Source organism: Ursus arctos, unplaced genomic scaffold, assembly GCF_023065955.2.
Source record: "Ursus arctos isolate Adak ecotype North America unplaced genomic scaffold, UrsArc2.0 scaffold_34, whole genome shotgun sequence".
Taxonomy (NCBI): domain Eukaryota; kingdom Metazoa; phylum Chordata; class Mammalia; order Carnivora; family Ursidae; genus Ursus; species Ursus arctos.
The window spans coordinates 30,544,358-30,563,023 of NW_026623030.1; the positions used below are offsets into that span (position 1 = coordinate 30,544,358).

General features: G+C 63.1%; 1 protein-coding gene across 1 annotated transcript in view; it reads right to left on the reverse strand.

The window, feature by feature from the left end:
• Positions 1 to 3,985: 3,985 nt before the first annotated feature.
• GALNT9 (polypeptide N-acetylgalactosaminyltransferase 9) overlaps positions 3,986 to 18,666 on the reverse strand; it is a 69,948-nt gene continuing 55,267 nt past the window's right edge. Inside the window, exons 7-11 of the mRNA XM_026514639.2 lie at positions 11,943 to 12,128; positions 9,201 to 9,338; positions 8,168 to 8,263; positions 6,009 to 6,176; positions 3,986 to 4,132 (exon numbers count right to left, since the gene is read on the reverse strand). Of these exons, the coding sequence (XP_026370424.1) occupies positions 3,986 to 4,132; positions 6,009 to 6,176; positions 8,168 to 8,263; positions 9,201 to 9,338; positions 11,943 to 12,128 (735 nt within the window). The remainder of the gene's footprint in view (positions 4,133 to 6,008; positions 6,177 to 8,167; positions 8,264 to 9,200; positions 9,339 to 11,942; positions 12,129 to 18,666) is intronic.

The following is an 18,666-nucleotide window of genomic DNA, read 5'->3' on the forward strand; positions in this document are numbered from 1 at the left end:
TTTGATGTATCTTTGCCATTGGAACGTGACTGTTGTTTAAAAAGAAAGAAAATCATTTTCCACAGCCAGGCAGGGTGGAAGGAGCACAGGTTTGGGAGAGAGGACGAGCCCCTGGACCTGCCCCGGGGAGAGGGCATGTCTGCCGCCGAGTCACTTCCGCCCTCCACCCTCTGCGCCTCTGCTTCCCCACCTGTAAAATGGGCGCAGAAGTTCTCAGCACTGCTTACGCTTATTTCAAAAAGGAAGTGGGATGGCCATTTTCAACATATTTCTCCCCCCTTTCCTTCCTCCCTCCCCCTCTTCCTCCTCCTTCTTCCCAGAATGCTCACCCGCACTTTCCCAAGCACGTGGGGAGAGGAGATTGCGTGGCTGGAGACCGTGGCTCTGAAAAGAACCACCTGTGTCTTGGGGCTGGGAAGATACTGGGGGTGGTGGTGGCCTGGGACAGCGTGAACAGAGGGGCACCGGTCAGTGTCCAGCAGCGGCTGGACGTAAAGCACGTCCTGGCTTGTGCTGCTGACGGCTCCCATTGACGGATATTTCCACCGGGGACCATCACCGGCACCAACCTGGCACCCGGGAGCACACCCTCACTTCCAGCCCAGACAGGCGCAGACCATCCCAAGAGCGGTAATAAAGTGATAATAAATAGCAAGTAGTGAGTTTGAGTATTTGTTACCTTTGTTTTCAATGTAATTTATTTAATCGTAGGTTCACAAAATTAACTTTCAGTAAAAGCTGTACTTCACAACTGGTTCACAAAATTCCTGAAAATGTAAAAATTGACTCTTGCAAGCGGGTATGGTCCAGCTTGTGGACACCCCAGGAGGTGACAAAAGCACACCGGATTTTGTCAGGGGTACACGCCCCGGGGGAGGACAGCGTCATCTGTGCTGGAGAAGGCCCTGTGTTCCGGGGCACTGGTCAAAGTCAGGACCTCCTGCTGTCGTGTTGAGATGGGCTCTGGCTGCCAGCTTCCGTGGGCTCCAGACCCTTTGCTGCCTCCATTTCCTCTGCTGGGCCGAGCAGGGGGCTTCCTTCCCTGGCTGAGAGGTGGGCGGGAAGCCGGGGGTTGCAGAGACCAGGCGTTCTCTCCCGTCTCCGACGGCAGGGACACTCCTTCTGTAGCTCCAGCCCCGGCTCCCGGGTTCCTTCAGCTGCTGGAAGGCGAGTTGCCAGGATGCCCCAGTGTCTCCACCTCCCAAACCCTCCGCACGCCGTTATTCCATCCATCTCCTGTCTGATGGACGGGATCCTTCCTGGCCTAGTGGGGTGGCCTCAACCGCAGAGCCGTGTTTCAAAAGCCGACAAAGAAGAAAAGTGATTGTGCTTTGAGGCCAAGGAGGCGTGAACAGGCGGTCAGAGGGTTTCAGGGACGGGGTCACTTCAGGACGGCCCGTGGGTGGTGCGAGAGCGTCTTCTGGATCTAGGATGGTCGGGGGGGGGCCCAGGGGAGTGCGTGTCACCACCCACAGACAGGGATCTGCACCAGTGGGGACGCCCACCCAACACGGCCACGGCCATGCCACGCAGTGACCACAGAACTGCCCAGAACCGTGGCCACAGCGCCTCCCCTGGCAGAAGCTGCCACAACGGCGTCGGGATGGGGCTCTTTGGATGGAGTTATGCCCCAGGATTCCTGGGCTGTTCTTCCGGAAGAGGGCAGGCCTGGGGGGATACAGCTGTGCACAGGGCAGTAGGCGCTAAGAGAGCTCTAAGACCGCATGTCTGAAGACGGCGGCTTTGTCCGTCGTGGTTATGGCAGACAGAGGGCCTCCGCCAGCCCCGGCTCCCCCGACGACCGCGTCCTCAGAGCTGGCCGCCAGCCAGGACCTGACAGACCACAGGCTTTCAGGACGTGTCGCCTGCCACGAGGACTGAAGGTTGGTCGAGAGGCCTCCGTCTTCCGTGAGCCTGTGGGGGCCACAACCAGCGGCTTCGATGAGACTGTCGGGTTGCCTACTGAATTGTGACACTTCCTACTTTAAACCACGGGCAATGGCCGCCACATGCCTCACATTCACTCAGGAAACTTCTGGATTCGTGTGGACTTGGGTCTTTGGCGAGAGATGGGCTGGCCAGCTGTTTGCCTCCATTACAGTCTTAAAATCTGGGGAAGATCTGAAATAGAGAGAGGGCTTTTGGGGGACTTGGGTTGGTGCTGGTAGAATTCCCTGGGGAGAAGCTGGGACTGGTCAGGGCTTCCATGGCAGCAGGAAGCATGGGGCCGGACCCCAGGAAGGAGCAGGGGAGAAGGGGGCTGTGGGGTGTGGGTGTCCAGGGGGCAGGGTGCCGGGGGAGGGGCACGAGCCGGGGGCCTGGGATGGGGGACCGTGAGGTGCAGACTCACTGTGCCTCTGCGGGAACATAGAACAGTGAATGCACGACCCACATCCCACTCTGACCCCGAGGGTAGGTCAGAGCCCCCACCTTCCCCAGAGACTCTGATCCTGAGCGAGGGAGAACAGCTGCTGTCTCAGGGCTGAGACCCCCGTGTTCCCAGAATGGCCCTACTCTTCCAAAAGAGACACGGCGGGGATGACGGCTGTGATGCTTTCCCGGGAGGGGCAGCCGGGCGCCCTGCCCTCCTGGGAAGGTGAGCTGCCTGGCCCCAGCACGATGAGAACAGGTAAGTCCCATGTGACCCCAGCGTGAAGCCCTGTTGTCCAGAAACCCTTCCAGCCGGCTTCAGATGGCTCGACAAGAATAGGAAGTCACAGATGGGGCCACAACTTCTGTCCCTGGGAGACCCCTGAAGGGCATCGGGGGCCCCCACTGGGAGGACTGGATGGTTTGGTTTGCAGAAGCTTGGCATCTGTCTGGGTGAGACAAGCCAGCCCCGGGGCCCTGTCACTGGCCAACCCAGGCCTTCCGCCCAGAATTAGGGAGCAGCTGGGTGCTGCTGGCATCGGGGTGCAGCTAGTATGGGGGTGCTGGTTGTATCAGGGAGCAGCTAGTGTCGGGGTGCACCTGGTGTTGGCTGTAGCCGGGCACTGTCTGATGGGTGACGGGAACAGCGTCCCTCCCAGGGCACTGCAATGCTCGCTGGAATCATTAAGTACCATCCTGCCCAGAGACGGCATCTGGGAGCCCCTGGGACAGCCCCGGGGGGCACGTGCTGCCTCAGCTCCCGCCCTGGAGCAAGAAGCCTGCGCCGGACAACATATAAACAGATGGGTGTGGCAGTGTGCCAATAAAACTTTATTTATAAAAACAGGTGCAGGGCCGTGGGTCACCATTGGCTGACCCCTGCCTCAGAGCAACAAGGGAAGGCTCCTGGCCCCTGGTGAGACACTAGAACAGGGGCCCCGACCCCGGACGACCCAGCAGCTGGGACTCCTGTGGACCAGACGAGCTGTCCCATTTGATCTGCTCTGTGCTGGATCAAAGCAGCACAATCTCCTCGTCTCCCCTGCCTGGGGCATCGTGGCGACGACCGCAGCCACGTCTCCCGTCTCCCCCTCTCCCAGCCTCAGAGACGGCGCTGCTCTGCTCTCCTGGGTTTTGCCTTAGATGACCAGAAGACGAAAGAGGCCACAGTTCTGCCTGGAGCAGATGGGAGGTCGGGCCGCCCTCTGAGCTCACGGGGGTCATTTCCGCCAGGGGGGAATGTACAGGGGGCTTCAGCACATGCAGAAGAGTTGGCCGTCCCGGCGGCCTGGACAGGAATACCGTAGAAAAGGCACGTGATTTGGAGCTGGAGTTGGCTTCAGGGTCTGTGCTCCTGGTGGGGTGGCCGGTCCCTGCCTCTGCCTCCGGAGTGCACAGGAAGGCCCCCGCTGTCCCAGGGACACGGCCTGCGGGGAGCCGAGGCGAGGTCCCAGCCAGGGATGGCGCTGGGCACGGCCAGGGCCCTTTGGGTTCCAGTGGTGCGGTAGGCGGGGATGGGCCTGAGTCCTGGCACCCGACCCAGCGGGTGAGCCCGGCGCCTTCCCCAGGTCCTCAGGGTCTGCGTCAGGGGAGGGGTGCGGGGTGGGACTGGCAGTCACTGCCGCCCACGCTTGATCCAGTTTCTGATGGTCCACTTCTGCCCCGAACACCTCTGTACCACGAGCCGCAGCCCGAAGTTGGCGTCCTTGGACATTTCCACCTCCAGGCACCTGCCGGTGTCCCGGCTCACGATGGGGCCACTCTGCGGGGAGGGGGACCAGGTCAGCACGGACGCCCAGGGCTCCCGTCCTGACAGCATCTCAGAAGTGGGCGTGATGACAAGCCCCATGCAGGTCACTGTGAGTGACCGAGACTCTGGGGACTGTCTGTCCCCTGTCCCTCTGTCCCCTCCTGGTCCTCTGTCCTCAGGCATCTTCACCCTATCAGCCATGTCACCTGCCTGCCTTGCTCCTGGGGTCTGAGGAGTGACTAGCACCATGGAGACAGGGCTCCAGAGATGGGGGGCTCCCCCAAGTGCCTCCTACCTCCTGTCATGTCCGATTTGTCCATTGGTCACCCCTGCAGGCATTCTGGTCACCCAGACATCAAAGACTCTGGCCCAAGCCTGAGCACCCCAAGACTGTACACTATACGTTCTCCATTCCTTTCCAAACAGGTCCTTCTCATCATCCTGACCCCAACCCCGGCCTGCTGGAGACCTCTGACCCTCACTGGCTACGCCCGAAACCATGACAGCTCTTTCTGCAGCCTCTCCCACAATCAGAAGTCCCCAGACGCCAACGCTGAGGGCAGGGTCACCTGACAATGTTTATTTGTCATGGGTCTGCTCGGCGGGACCGATGGCAGAGGGTGTGAGGGGATAAAGTCGGGGGACGGAGACAGGGATGTCTCCCAGAAGACACTTGCTGCCCATGGCAGGGAGAGGGGAGGAGCTGGCATGGGCGGGATGGTCGGGGGACGCTGGAAGCTGCTCCCCGGGTCTCAGAGTCCCAAGAGCCTTGCAATGGAGTAGCATGGGCAGAGAGTTCTAGAGAAGCAGGTCAGACACACCGACTCCTCACCCCAGAACCCGGCAATGTGACCTTTGGTCTGAGCAGCCGTGACTGGTTACGACGAGGTCACACTGGAGCAGGTGGCCCTCCTCCCATGCTGGCGTCCTCACCAGGGGAGAGATTTGGAGGTGAGAGGGGACACGGCGGGAGGAGGGACGGGGCCTGGAGAGGCTGCAGACGCAGGAAGGATCCCCCCAGAGCCCGCAGCAGGAGCACCGCCCTACAGACACCGCGTTTCAGACCTTCTGCTCCACGAAGACGGTGAGAGCGTGCGTGTCTGTGGTCCTTTGCCGCAGGAGCCCCGGGAGACAGCGGGGAATCAGGACACAAGTGGGTTTCAGGGAGAGGGGTCGGGTGCTGCTCAGGGCTGGAGGAAGATGGGGGTTCCAGGTGAGGTCACGAGAGGACCTGTCCTTGGCTGACTTGGGAGGACACACGGGAGGCCATACCATGGAGGATGAGGGGGGGCGGGGGGGGGGAAGGCGACCTCCGGATGCCCAGAGAAGGGCGTGTGGTATGTGGATGGATGGATACCGTTCACCGGGAGCCGAGGGAGGGCAAAGGGCAGGAGGGGCTGTGGAGAGGGCCACCTGGAGGAAGGCCAGCCGGACAGAGAAGTATGAGCAGGATTCTGCTCTCAGGCGGCCCAGAGCCACAGGGGGCTGAGAGGCACTGGAAGCCCCCTTCCCTGGGCGCTGGCTGCACCCCGGGGGTCTGTGTGTGGTTCTTACCCAAGCAATATCCCAGCCAGCGGCCGTGCCCACCAGCCCCGGAGCCGCCTGTGACTGCCCAGCCCGCATATTTGCTCTGGGGGCTGGAATTTCTAACCCAGCGTCCCAGCAGTCCCAGGGCCGGGGAGGGGCTGATTTCAGCAGAACTCGGCCAGGAGCCACGGCGAGAGCGAGGGCTTCTGGATGGGGGTCACCCTGTCCTTTCCATCTAACCCCCCCTCCAGGAGGCCTGAGGAGGCAGGAGTGTGGGGGCAGCCACGATGCTGTGACCAGACCAGTGGGCCCCTGCCCACTGGCTGGCCCGGGGGCCCCGGATCCCGGCAGCCCTGCTGACCTGGGTGAAGTCCCACAGCCGCTGTGCAGGCCGGGCCACGTCCTCGCACTTCTTCAGAGCGGGCACGCGGGTCCTGCCGTCGTCCACCAGGCACTTGGAGTCGGGCAGGAAGGCGGTGGAGCCCAGGGGGCCCAGCTGCAGCAGCCCCTCTGCGCTGTACCGCACCAGCTGAGAGAGGACCGCGGGCAGGGGCCGGGTGTCAGGGAACGGAGGGGGTTCCCTACCAGCCCGCTCACCACAGCTTCCTTGGGGGGCCAGGCCCAGGGGCGCACAGAGAGCCCAGCTGGGATGCCCTCCAGACGGCCCTGCTCTCCTGGCCCCATTCCTTCCCCCAAGATTCCCCTGGCAGGACCGCCTTAGACCCCTTTCCAGAACTATGCTCCGACCCGGCCCCCGGGGCCCGGCCTCTGGGCCCAGAGCAGGAGAATTTCACACACGCCCTTAGGGTGCTCCATCTGCCCTCGAACACCCATGAGGTGAACACTGATTTCCACGTGCAGAGCAACCCCAAGTGCATGCCGTTTGCAAAACACCATGTGAATAACAAGCAAATGTTCGTGAGCTCATGACGGAAACCAGTCCTAGATTCCTGCCATTTCCAGCTGTGTGGCCTTGGGCAAGTCACGTCACCTCTCTGTGTCTGGGATGCTCATCTGTAAGCAGGGGTCCTGACAGCGCCTGCCGGGCAGTGAGGACCCAGGGGACAGGACGCAGGAGTGCTTAGAAGGAGCGCCGACCCCGCAGACAAGCAGGTGTTAGTGCGCCTCTCCCCTCGCCTTGCCCCGTCCCTCTCTCCCTCCCGTACGAGCGTGCACGCACGCGGCCTGAATACGCCAGCGGCTCCCCACTGGAGTCCTCTGGGAACAGGAGCTGCAACGCTGCCTGCCACCTGCACGCGCCGTAGCAGTGACTGAGACCCCCAGGCCGGGGTCCACAATCTGCCCTGGATCTTTCTGGGGAGTGTGGGAGCATCACGGACGTGCGCTGCCTGACTCCCGAGGCTGGCCGTACACGGTCATGACACATCTGGTTCTCCTGGGATGCCTGCCCTCAGAACTGGGCAGCCTGGGGAGAGGCCACATGGGAGGGTCCGAGGCCCCCCTGAGCTGATGGCCAGCACGGCTCGCCAGCCGGGTGAGCGCCGGCCGGTGCTGCACGAGCCCAAACTGCACGTGTGTGAGCCATGTCTAGCGGGGTCTCTCAGGCCACGTGGTTTGTGGCATCTCCTCTCTCACCGCAGGACTGGGATGAACCTCAGTCCACCTGGTCACCTCCCGTGGCTGCTTGTTGGGTGTGTTCAGAGACACCCAGCAGCAAGTGGTCCCTCACGTGGGGTGCCAGCCAGAGAATCGTCCATGGTGTCTGACAAGCCCAGGAGACTGGATTTCCTCCCGGAGGCCATGTTTCACTCCCGACGGGTGATTCTGTCTTCGCTTTCAACGGGAGAGGCCGAGCGGGGGTCCTGGGACGAGGCTGCGGGAGGTGGGGGGGGCAGCCACCCTCTGCTCCCGCGTCACAGTCTTGGCCCTCACACCTGCGATACACCACCGGGCGGGCCGTGTGGACGGGGCAGCTTCTCAGTGTGGGGGCTGGCACTGGTCCCTGCGGGTTTCCACTGGGTGGACATCCCTGGGCGAGGCTCAGCCCGAGGGAGTGCTTGGAAGGGAGCCGAGGTCATTTGGGGGAAGTGCTCTGGGGCTTGATTTAAACAACACCCACGCTCGTTAAGAAGTGTCGCCTTTATCAGCAGGGGATTGGCTGGGACCAGAGTCCTGGCTCCACATGGGGGGGCTGCCCACCAGTGTCACCCGAGCTCTGAAGACCACCTGCCCCCGCGCCCCTGGTTCCACGGGCCTGGGGTCTGGACATGGGTGCAGACATTCTTAAAGCCCCCAGCACTGGGGAGGAGCTCAGTCAGTAAGAAGCAGCGGTAACCCTTCTTCCAAGTAACACTTCCAGGTTCCATCCACACCACAGGCCTGACAAGGACCAATACTGCCCCATCTGAAGGATGGGGACTGAGGCAAGCAATGTGACGCGAGCTGCCCAAGGCCTGTTTGGCACCAGAAGCCCTGCTCTTAATCTACCCGGGGCGGGGGTCTCCCTGCGTGTCCCCACACCATCCCCGAGAGCCCGCTCACAGCCTGCCGCACCCCTACCTGGGAGGACATCCCATGGCAGGGGTAGAGGATGGCGCGGTCATCGTCTTCTGCTCCCTGGTCCAGGCAGTAGCCGCTGGCTTTGCTGTTTCTCACCTACAGCCAGAAACCGAAGGAGAAACCCCATGGTTGGGGGGGGGGGTCCCAGAGGCCAGGGCAAGGCCACCCCGTCCCCACTCGGGGCAGAGGGGCCGGCTGGGTGGCCAGCACCTCGGGAAAGTGTGAGCTGAAGGAATGGCTAGGCCAGCCAGGACTGTCCACCCCCAGGACCCCTTCTCCCAGCCTCGCGCTGAGCGCTAGCCCAGGGCCGGTGTGCACGCGTTCCTTCCACACAGGGTGGGGGGCTTGGGTTCCCCTGGAACAGCGGGAGCCCCGAGGGAAGGGAGGCCGCCCTCCCCGCCAGCACAGACCAGGGTGACAGTGGGGGGGGGGGGGCAGCGCCCTCTCACCAGCTCGGAAGAGACCTGTGTGTGCCGGTGCACGTGAGGGCTGGTGCGGAGTGCGAGTCTCCGTGCAGCCCATGTACCTGTGCCCGCGTGTGCGTGTTGTTTGCACTTACACGCCTGCACTGTGGCTTCCGAACGCGACCACGTTTACGTGAGTGCGTCAGGGCGTCCGTCCGAGGGGCACGTGACAGGTGGTCTGCACGTCTCAGCGTACAGGCAGAAACCGTTGGGTTTGTGGACACGAGTGAGGCTGTATCAGTCGCTGTGTGTGTGCACACGAGCAAAACTGTGCAAACGTGTACTTTCACGTCTGTGCACTTGTACACACGTGCGTACAGATTCTAACGTACTCGTGTTTCCACATGCATGTGCGTGAATATGTGCACACTCGTGTTTGTGCACACGCGCGTGTAAATGCGTCTCCGCACCTTCTGTGTGCACGTACACGGCTGTGAGCCTGGCTGCTCCTCTGCTCGGCGCCAGGTACGTGTGAACGTGCCTGCGCACGCTGCCGTCTAGGCCCGTGAGCGCGCACGTGGGTACGGGTGAGGGTGCGGGCTGCGGGGCCCTCCCGGTGGAGGCGGTACCTCTCCGTACGTGAGGGTGTCGTTGTAGGTCCTCATCTCCGGGTACACGTTCTCCAGGTACCACTGGAAGCTGCGGCATTTCAGCCGCTGGCGCAGGGCCAACCGCTCGGACACGTCCCCGAAGTCCACCCCTGGATTCTGGAAGGTGGGAAGTGAGGCAGGAAGGGAGCTGGCGCTGCTGAGTCCCCACGACCCAGGTCTCCGCCTAAGACGGGGGAGCAGCCCCACCCCTCTGGGCGTGACTAGGGGCCTCCTCCTGCCCCTCCCCCAGGACCCTTGGAGGTCCAGCTTGGCTGTTCCAGATGGGAAGGGCCTGCTTCTCCAGCCTGCCTGCTCTGCCCCAGTATGGACAGGTGGCCCCTGGCGGTGGGCTGGCTTGTCCATAACCTGCACACTCCAAACAAAAGACCTGCCCTTGGCCCAGCCCTGGGAGGTGACCTCTAAGCCCTTGGAACATCCTGCCTGATTAAAGTGTTGTTGGTGACCTGGGATCTGAGCGGGACGGTCTAGGCTGCAGGGTAAAGTATGGGGGGCTTGGGGCTGTGGTGGGCTGTCAGCTTGCCTTCTGCAGCGGCTAGAGACTAAGGTCAGCCCCGTGGGAGGCTGGCCATGTGTAGGTGGACGAGCCCTCAGGAGAAACTGAGGCTCTGGTGGGTGTCCCGGGTTGGTGGCATGCCGTGCACAGTGTCACACGGCCTCACGCGAGAGGTAAGTGCTCTCTGTCCGCCTCCGGGCGGTCTGTATCCCTCACTGCAAGAACCCGTAACCCTGAGCACAACAGCTTTGCTGAGTTCCGGGTCCTTCTAGCCCAACGCTGAACCTGAGGGTGGCCTTGAGGCCCTTGATGCCACGATGGGCACCAAGCCCTTTGTGGGTGTGAGCGGGTTTGAGCAAGCGCCTTCCCCTGGCCAGGGGGCCCACGGCTCCACTATCGACTGTGGACAGCCAGCCAGGCCAGGCGGGAAGGTGTGCTGCCCTCGGGAGCCCCTCTCCCCTCACCTGCGTGGTGGGCAAGGCCACAGAGAAGCCCCTCCCAGCCTTCACATGAGGATGGGTGAGTCGTGGGCGTGCAAGGTCCCCAGAGGGCCCTGAGAATGAGATGTGGGAGGGCATCTGCCAGGCGCTGGCTGGGAGCCCCTCACGCATGCAGCCTGCAGGCCCACGGGGAGAGCGCCCAGGTTCCCCTTCTAGTAGTAATGGGGACGTTTCCGGAATCAGTTCCCTTGGCAGACATTGAGGCTTTACGAGAGCCGGTGAGCCTTCCTTCCGTGTCGGATAAACGTGTGTGCGTTTCCATGGCGTTCCTCATCGGCTGGAAACGCCTTGTGTGGGGAAGGAGGGGGCTTGAGGGGCCCCTGCTCCCTCCTCAGAGGGGTCCTGGGAGCCGGGGCCCAGCCTGGCGCTCCAGCAGCGTTACCCAAACGCCGAGCACGTCCTGCCAGGGGGCGGAGCACTGGTTTAGGTGCAGAGAGAAGTGCACATAACAGATGTAAGTGCTGCCTGGGTATCTTCTCTACATGTCTGAAGCTCTGTGTGTTGACAGGTGAGCACACGGACAGGCGCACAGCTGTGCGCACGGTCTGACTCGAGACTGAGCTCTTACTGTGGGCTGATGTTAAAATCGTTTCCAGGATGCGTGCACCCGGGGGACCTGGAGCCCCGCACCCCCCCGTGGCCGGGGAAGCAGCATGCGAGTGAAGGCTGGTTCCTGAGCGGGTGTGGTGGGGGGGCGCCCGGCGGCCTGGACAGTGCCCCACCCAAGGGGCCTCTGCACCTGCTCTCATTACTGTCATGGAGGCCGGGAGCGGGTCTTCTAAGTGCCCAAGAAAAACCAGACTGTGGGCTATTTATGGAAATTAGTTAATCACAAAGGAAATAAAAAACACAAATGGCAGCTCCTAACTAGGTGTGGGTCAAACCGCATGGACGGGAACCAAAGCGGCAGGGAGCACCCCAGGGGTCCGCAGCAGGGGAGGGGTAAACCGACTGCATCCTGTCCACACCCTGGAATGTGAGTCGGCCACGGAAAGGCAGAGGCGCTGATGTCTGCGACAACTGGACGGACCTTGAGAACGGGGTGCATGGCATAGGAGCCCGCACAACAGGGGGACACTGTCGCATTCTGTTCACGGGAGGCGTCCCGAACACGCACACCCAAAGACGGCCGGCTCGTGGTTCCTGAGGCCTGGGGAGTCAGCCGCCCCTTGGGCACAGCGACTCTTTTCGGGGTGCTGTCTGGGGAACTAGGTGGTGCGAGTGGTTGTGGGGCTCTGCGGGTGCGCTCAGCACTGGGGACGGCCCACTTTAAAAAGGCCGAAGGGCTGGACTTTCTATCCCGTGTATCTGACCACGGAACCCAAGCCGACCCCACGCACGTCGTGGGCGCTGGCGGGCAGTGAGCACCCCGGAACCGGCCACGCGGCGGACGCGCTGCCTTGCCCACACATTTGTGGGTGCAGTTCTTGGTGGGCGGGGTCGGCGCAGTGCGCAGAAGTGGGGAAGAGCCAACCCTCACTTGCGGCCATCGGCAGCACCTTTTGCCAGCAAAACATCCACCAAAAAGCGTGGGCTCCTGACTGGCTGGGCCGGCATTCGGGGAGCCCTCTCCCAGACCGCCCCGCTCTGGGCAGGGGTGGCCCCAGGCTGCTGTCGGGTGCGCCTGCGCCCCGGCCTGGCTCGGCCCCGCCCCCGCCCCCGCCTCCGCGGCCCCGCCCTCCCCGGCTCCCCAGCTGCGCCGCTTACGGTCATGGGGATGTTCCAGGCCATGTACACGTGGGACTTGAAGCTGTCCATCCACACCTCGGCTGCCCGCAGGGCGTTGCGCTTGGCGTAGTAGTCGATGTCATTGTTGTAGGGCTTCTTGGTGCGCTCGATGTGGGCCACGCGGGAGCAGGGCAGCACCTCCATGCTGCCGCCGCACTGCCACACCTGTGGGGGACACGTGGCTGCTGGGTGGCCCGCGCCCCTGCTCACAGGCCCCAGGACACACCTTCCAGAGGACCCGGCCTGGGGTTTTGTTCCAGGGAAGACAGCCCAAGGGGAGCCATGGCCTCGGGCTAAGTGCCCCCGAGCCCGGGCACATGGCTGCCTCCCCTTTGGGGTTTCCTACCAAATTTCATCCCCCCAGGGCTGCCTGGTGCAGGGGGCCTGGCCCCGGGGGCTTACACACCAGCAGCTGCCCCCCAGCCGGAGGGACAAACCTGCAATCTAATCTGTAAAGAGCACACCCCCGACCCAGCACTTACCACACAAGCGCTTGGTCAGGCGCCCCAAACACACACGATCTGAGGCTGAAGAAAGCGGCCTACAGCTGCCTCCTCAAAGACAAAATCCCCCAAAGACCCTCAACCACGATCCCCTTCGATGCGTGCCCTGGTCTGTCTTGTCTCAGGGCACGGCCTGACCATCCTGACACCCTTCTGGGGCTGCCCTTCCTCACTACATGACAGCGGGTCCCTGCCTCCTCCTGTGCCCAACTTCCCCTTCGGGAAGCAGAGGAAAGGGGGAATCTCACAGCTGAGGATTGGGGGCCCTCCCGACACCACCACAGCCGGAACAAGTCATATCTGGGCAGTCGGACGCCCTGCATGGGGGGGGGGGAGGTCTGGGCTCGCCGCGGCATGCATTCCCAGCACACAGCCACCACCGGCTCCCCCTGCCGGGCTCCCAGCCCGCCCGCCCGGGGACCACCCCTCTGCAGCCCCTGCACAGAGCCCGGGGGCAGCTCCTTCACCATGACGAGTGGCCTACACTGTGTCCTGCTTCCACAGCCTGGCTCCGGGAGGACGCGGGGGCTTCCGTGCAGCCAGCCTGGGGGGACTTCCACCACTTCAGCTCACAAGCCCCCGGCCGGACTGCCAGGAGGCTGGAAACGCAGGTGCACCCGTGGTGAGCCAGGAATCTTCCAGAAGGCAAACATGGAGGTGCGATAGTGGGAGGCCTGCAGCCTTGCAGGGACAGCACCGCGCTTCCTGCACAGCTCCTGCGGCCGCCACCACCGTGGGTCTCTGGAGGGGCCGCCACACCTCAGCTGCTGTCCCTTCCCTGTGCTCCCAGGGCTCCCCACCCTCGAGGCACTCTCCCTCTGCCCTCCCTGCCCCGCCCCCAGGGCCTGTGCACCAGCTCCTCCCTCTGGGGGAACGCCCTCCCCAGATCTCTGAGCCAGGCCGCTGCAAGCCTTCGCTGCGATGCCACCCCTTCATGGTTCCCTCCTCACCCTCCCATCTGAAAGTGCAGCCCCTCAGACCTCCTCGCTGCGCTGGTCTGTCCATCCCACTAACGTGTGAGCTCCAGGACCACCGCCCTGCCTGCCACACTCAGAACACAGCCCATACACGGCCGCCGCTCAGGAAACAGTTGTTCCAGGAGTGAATGAATCCCTCTTGGGAATTTGTTAGCAGCTGCTAGCCCCGCGGTGCCCGGCAGGACTTCCCACAGGACCTGGGCGGCCAGTATGGTAGCCACAGACACGTGTGGCCACCGCGCCCTTGAAATGTGGCTGCCGTGGCCGTGGAGCCGGCGTCTTTACCTTATTAGATGTTAATTACTTTGGAAATGATTCATGCAGCCGCGTTTGGCTAGCGCAGCCATGGGACAGGATGGCTGGAAAGGCCTTGCCCGTTCTGGCTCAGCGGCCTCAAGCTTTAGTCACGTGAGGACGGCTCGTGTGGGGCTTCGTGGGGGAGTTCAGGACCCCTTCAGATCGCCATCCCTTTCTCGGGTAAAATTGGCCTCGGAGGGAGGGAAGGGTGCCGTGGCAGGATGCTGCGTGGCCACCGACCCAGGACAGAGTGTGCGGGAAGTAAGCAGGTGAGCTTGGTCCGGGGGTTCTGGGCATCACCGTGCGGGCAAGTTCTGTGCGGGCAGGAGTGAGGCAGGGTCAGTGGGGGCATTTCCACTTGGTGGTGATGGTGCCATGGCTCCAGACCCTGACTCAAGTCGCATCACAGACCTCACATCCCCCTCCCCCCACCCCCCGCGGCTAGAGGGGGCCATGGCAGACCGTTCTGGCCAATGAGATGAAAGCAGAAGTCCCAGGGTGGGGCTTTAGGAAAGCTATGATTTATGGACACGCGGTCTGGAGGGCTGGCAACAATCTTGTGGCCATGAGGCAACACACATGAGGCTTGAGGTCTATACCCTAAGGACGACGGATGGAAAGTTAGAGCTTATCAGCCGTGTGCTTTGTGAGAGGCCAGGATCCCCATCCGGTCCAGCCCCCTTAGCGGGTTTTCTGTTGCGGAGGAAGCTGGACTAGGGAGTGGTGCTGGGAGGTACAGTGGGGGTTAACTTCGTTCTCATGACCGAGGCACCGAGCGGTCACGAGACGGGTCCAAGGACATACAGCGGCTTCCTGGGGGGAGGGGGGGCAGGGAGCTGGAACTACTGCATGACCCCCAAAGCTGCCTCTTCACCCAGAGCGGAAGGGCACAGTCACAGGAGATGAATGTGACTGTCACACCCTCCGCACGCCTCAGCCACTAATTATCTCAATCAACTGGGTTAATTGGCACCCAAACAGCAAGAGCAAACACGAAGGGGGAACCAGGTGTCAGGTCTGCAGGCAGCTGCTCAGGGGCGGGGGACGCCCTGGGCCCCCCCCAGGGCAGAGCTCCTCGGATGCCGGAGCCGGTGTCTGAAGGGGGTTCCGGAGCTGTCCTCTGCCCTCGCAGGCGAGACCTACTCCTTGAACACCCGACCCTGTGACGCGTCAGCACAGGAGCCGGGGAGCGGCTGCTCCGGGTACGGAGGTCAGCCTGCGCTCACCGCCACGGCGGGGCAGAGTGAGCCCACGGAGCCGGCACTGAGCATCGTGGGGGCCCGGCCGTCGCAGCTGCCCGCACGCCCGCGTGTGCCCAACACCCCCGCCAGCAAGGGCCCGGTCTCTGCTCACTTCTCCGAGCTCCCCGCGCCACTGCCATGATCAAACAGACACTTTTGTGCCGTGCCCCCTCTTCGAAGGGCAGTGCTTCCGCCGCAGGAAGGGGCCTCATCAGAGACTGTGGGGAGGACGCGCCGTGACTCTCAAGGCCTCCCAAGTTGGCCCCACGCAGCATCACCGTGGTCTCAGCAGGGGACGGAGAGGAGTAGGGGTCCAGACGCCTGCTCCCCTGACTCACAGTAGAGCCCGCGGGCCTCACCACCTCTCTGGGAAGACGGGGTGGCCACCAGCTCTGGCCAAAGGGAACTCCTGACGGTGCTGCGGGAGGGGGGTCCACGGGAGGACCGGCTGGTGTCGAAGCTGGAGAGGGGCAGAGCACGGCAGCTCCTGGACACTCAGAGCAGCCTGGGCCTGGAGCAGGGCAGACGGTCAGGCCCCCGGTCCCCCTCCATCGGAATCTGCATTGTCACCTTGCGGAGAGCCGTGGGGGGGAACACTGCACGGGCCAAGCTCCCATTCACGTCCCAACTCCCCACAGCTTGGGCCACAAAAGCAGGCCAGCCCAGCAGCCCTGGAAATGCAGTTCTACCAGGACTGTTCAGGAGGCAAGGTGGCCCCCGCGGGGGTGTGCAGAAGAGGGGGTTGATTCTGGGGTGCTCAGCTGGACACGGCCATGACGTCATGATGGCTCGTTCGGGGGGGCCGGTCCTGCGTTGCACGGACAGGGCGGGCCGGGAGGAGCCTTCTGTGTCTGTGGGTCCACTGCCCGCAGAGGGTCAGGGCTCAGGAGGGAAGACGGGAGCTGGACCCAGGTATTAACCACGTCTTTCACTATCTGTATCTGACGCTTTGACATTTGGGGCCTCGCTGCCCCTGGAGGGGCTGCCCCTCCTGGGACTAGCCGATTCCTGGGGGGCTCCTTTGTGCAAACCACCCAGCCCCCTCGGCCCCCACCTCCGACCCTGAGCAACGCTGCCACCTCCCCGAATGCCCCGCGTAGTCTGGCGTGTCCCTCCTCTGGGCCCACGAGGAACACACTCTTCTCGGTGGCTGCGGAGTCCTCACACGCCGGCCTCACCACACCTGAGTAACGACAGGGCGGGCAGCTGCCCGGGGACTCGGACCGACCGTAGGGCCATGGGCCCCATTCCCCCAGCGGCCGCCCCTACCGCTACTCCACGGCTGCAGTGGGGGAGGGAGAGTCTGGCCTCCGGGCAAAATCAGAGTGTGCTCTTCGAGGGAGAGGAAGCCGACAGCCAAGGAGCCTGTCCTGGTGTGAAGCAGCCTGTCTGCTCTCCGGTCCGGCCCATGGAGTCGCACTCGGGCAGCAGTGCTGCACAAAGGCCCTGGGATTTGTAGACCCGATGGGACGTAGGCCTGGCGCCTTCCCAGCCAGTGTCAGAACAGAAGCAAGTAGGTTTCATCCGTGACCTGCCCAGGATCCGCACCTCTTTCTCACAGGGTTTGCAGGTGACACAGCAGGGGGTTTCGGGGACAAGAATAATTCCCGGCTCCGGGCCGCGTCACGGTGTATGCAAAGGAAGTCAGCCGAGTTAAGGCTGGGGTGCGTTTCCGTGTGTGCGGACGTGAGCTCGGGCAGGAAGGGTGTTCCGAGCATGGCCCTCAGCTCCTGCTGACACTGTTTCTGCAGTAGCTGCCTGACTGAGAGTGTGCCATAAGCCCTCGTATGGACACGTCCTCCCCACGTCCTCCCTCCACCTGTCCATCCACCATCCGTTTGTTCACCCGTCAAGCCATCCATCCATCCATCCGTCCGTTTACCATCCGTCCATCTATCCACCCACCTGTCCACTCATCCACCCATCCATCTACCATCCATCCACCTGCATGAGTCCAGACGACCGGCCTGTCTGTCCAGACACGGGGCAGGGCTATATGTCTGTCCAGGCACGGTGCAGGGCTGTACGTCTGTCCAGGCACGGGGCAGGGCTGTACGTCTGTCCAGGCACGGGGCAGGGCTGTACGTCTGTCCAGGCACGGTGCAGGGCTGTACGTCTGTCCAGGCACGGTGCAGGGCTGTACGTCTGTCCAGGCACGGGGCAGGGCTGTACGTCTGTCCAGGCACGGGGCAGGGCTGTACGTCTGTCCAGGCACGGGGCAGGGCTGTACTGCGAAGATGAGGCTATCAAGAGGAGAGGTGAACAGACCCAGCCTCCCGGCCCAGGCCTCCAGCCCCACAGGACATCTCGCCAGGTGCCCAGCCGCCATCTTTCTTCCGGGAGTGCAGAACGTCCTGCCGCAGACAACCCGGGCTTCACGTTCACTCGGAAGAAAACCGTGGTGTGACGTCTAGAGACTCTGCATCTGAACGTAACGTAAAACATTTACAATCTGCTCGATGCCCCTCCAGCCTGGGCTCAGTGCAGCCACGGCTCATGTCTTCCTCTTGTCACACGGACCCCCCGCTCTGCGGGAGCGACCCCACTCCAGGGGCAGAATGGCCTGCGCTTAGCTTGAAAGGCAAGCCCCTCTCCCAGGGCTCAGCTGGGCTCGATTCGTGCGTTGTTGGCAGGGAAGCGCCCCTCCCCGGGATGACCTGTGCACACACACATGTTCTAAGACAGCTGCTTCCGTGTTCCGTTCCCGGGGCCAGACCCACGGCAACTTCCGAGCTGGGCTTCCGTTCCAAGCTCCTGCCATTTGTTTCCCTGCACGTGTTGAACGCCCCAAACAAACACAGAGGGAAAAAATGGTTTCCTTGCTTCCAAACGGGTGGATCTCAACGTGTGGTCCCCGGCCCAGCAGCAGCAGCCTTTCTGGGGCACCTCGGAGACGCGGGCGGTCGGCCGCTCAGACCCGCTGAATCAGAAGCTGGGGTGGGCCCGGGCGGCGGTCTGGGTTTCAACAAGGCCTCCAGGGGATTCTGATGTTGGAGTTTGGGGGCAGCTGGGCTGAGCGCGTCTCTGCCCTTCTGCACCTCCGAGCACCCTGGGCGTTGGGCACGATACTCTATCCCGGAGCTCCGTCCCTTGGACACTACTTGAGGGTGGGGCTGCACGTTCAGTCCTCAAGCAGGGGTGGGGCTGTGCCTCCTGGGTCGTGCCCCCCAGCCGCCCAGATCCAAGCCCACTGTAGCGGATGAAGCGACAAAGGAGGGGTCCAGTCAACACCATGGGTGAGATCTTCCCTGTCTCCCGAACTCACAGAAACGGGAGGTACGTTATTCAAAAGGTAAAAGTGTATATGGTTCCCCACCATTCAGAAGGAGCGGAGACTGGCTGGTGTGCGTGGGGCTGGAGCTCTGAGTGCACGGCTGGCCAGGGACCGAGTGTGGGGCCCCCGCGTGAGGCCTGGGGCTGGGCTGGGCGCCCCGACCGGCAGAAGCTGCTCCCTGGGCTGCGGTCAGACACAGTGAGCCAGGAGGGAGCAGAGACGCACGGCACCTGGAACGAGGTGACTTGTGTGACCGCGGGCCGGGGGGGTCTCGGGCCGAAAGCTGAGCCACTCGGTTTCGAGTCGGCCCCATGAGTCCTCATGCCTGGATCTCTCTGCCCTGTTTCTCCCTCCCGGTCCGGTCCTTCAGGCCGGCTTCTGCCCGACCCTGCTGGGCCCTCTGAAGCCACG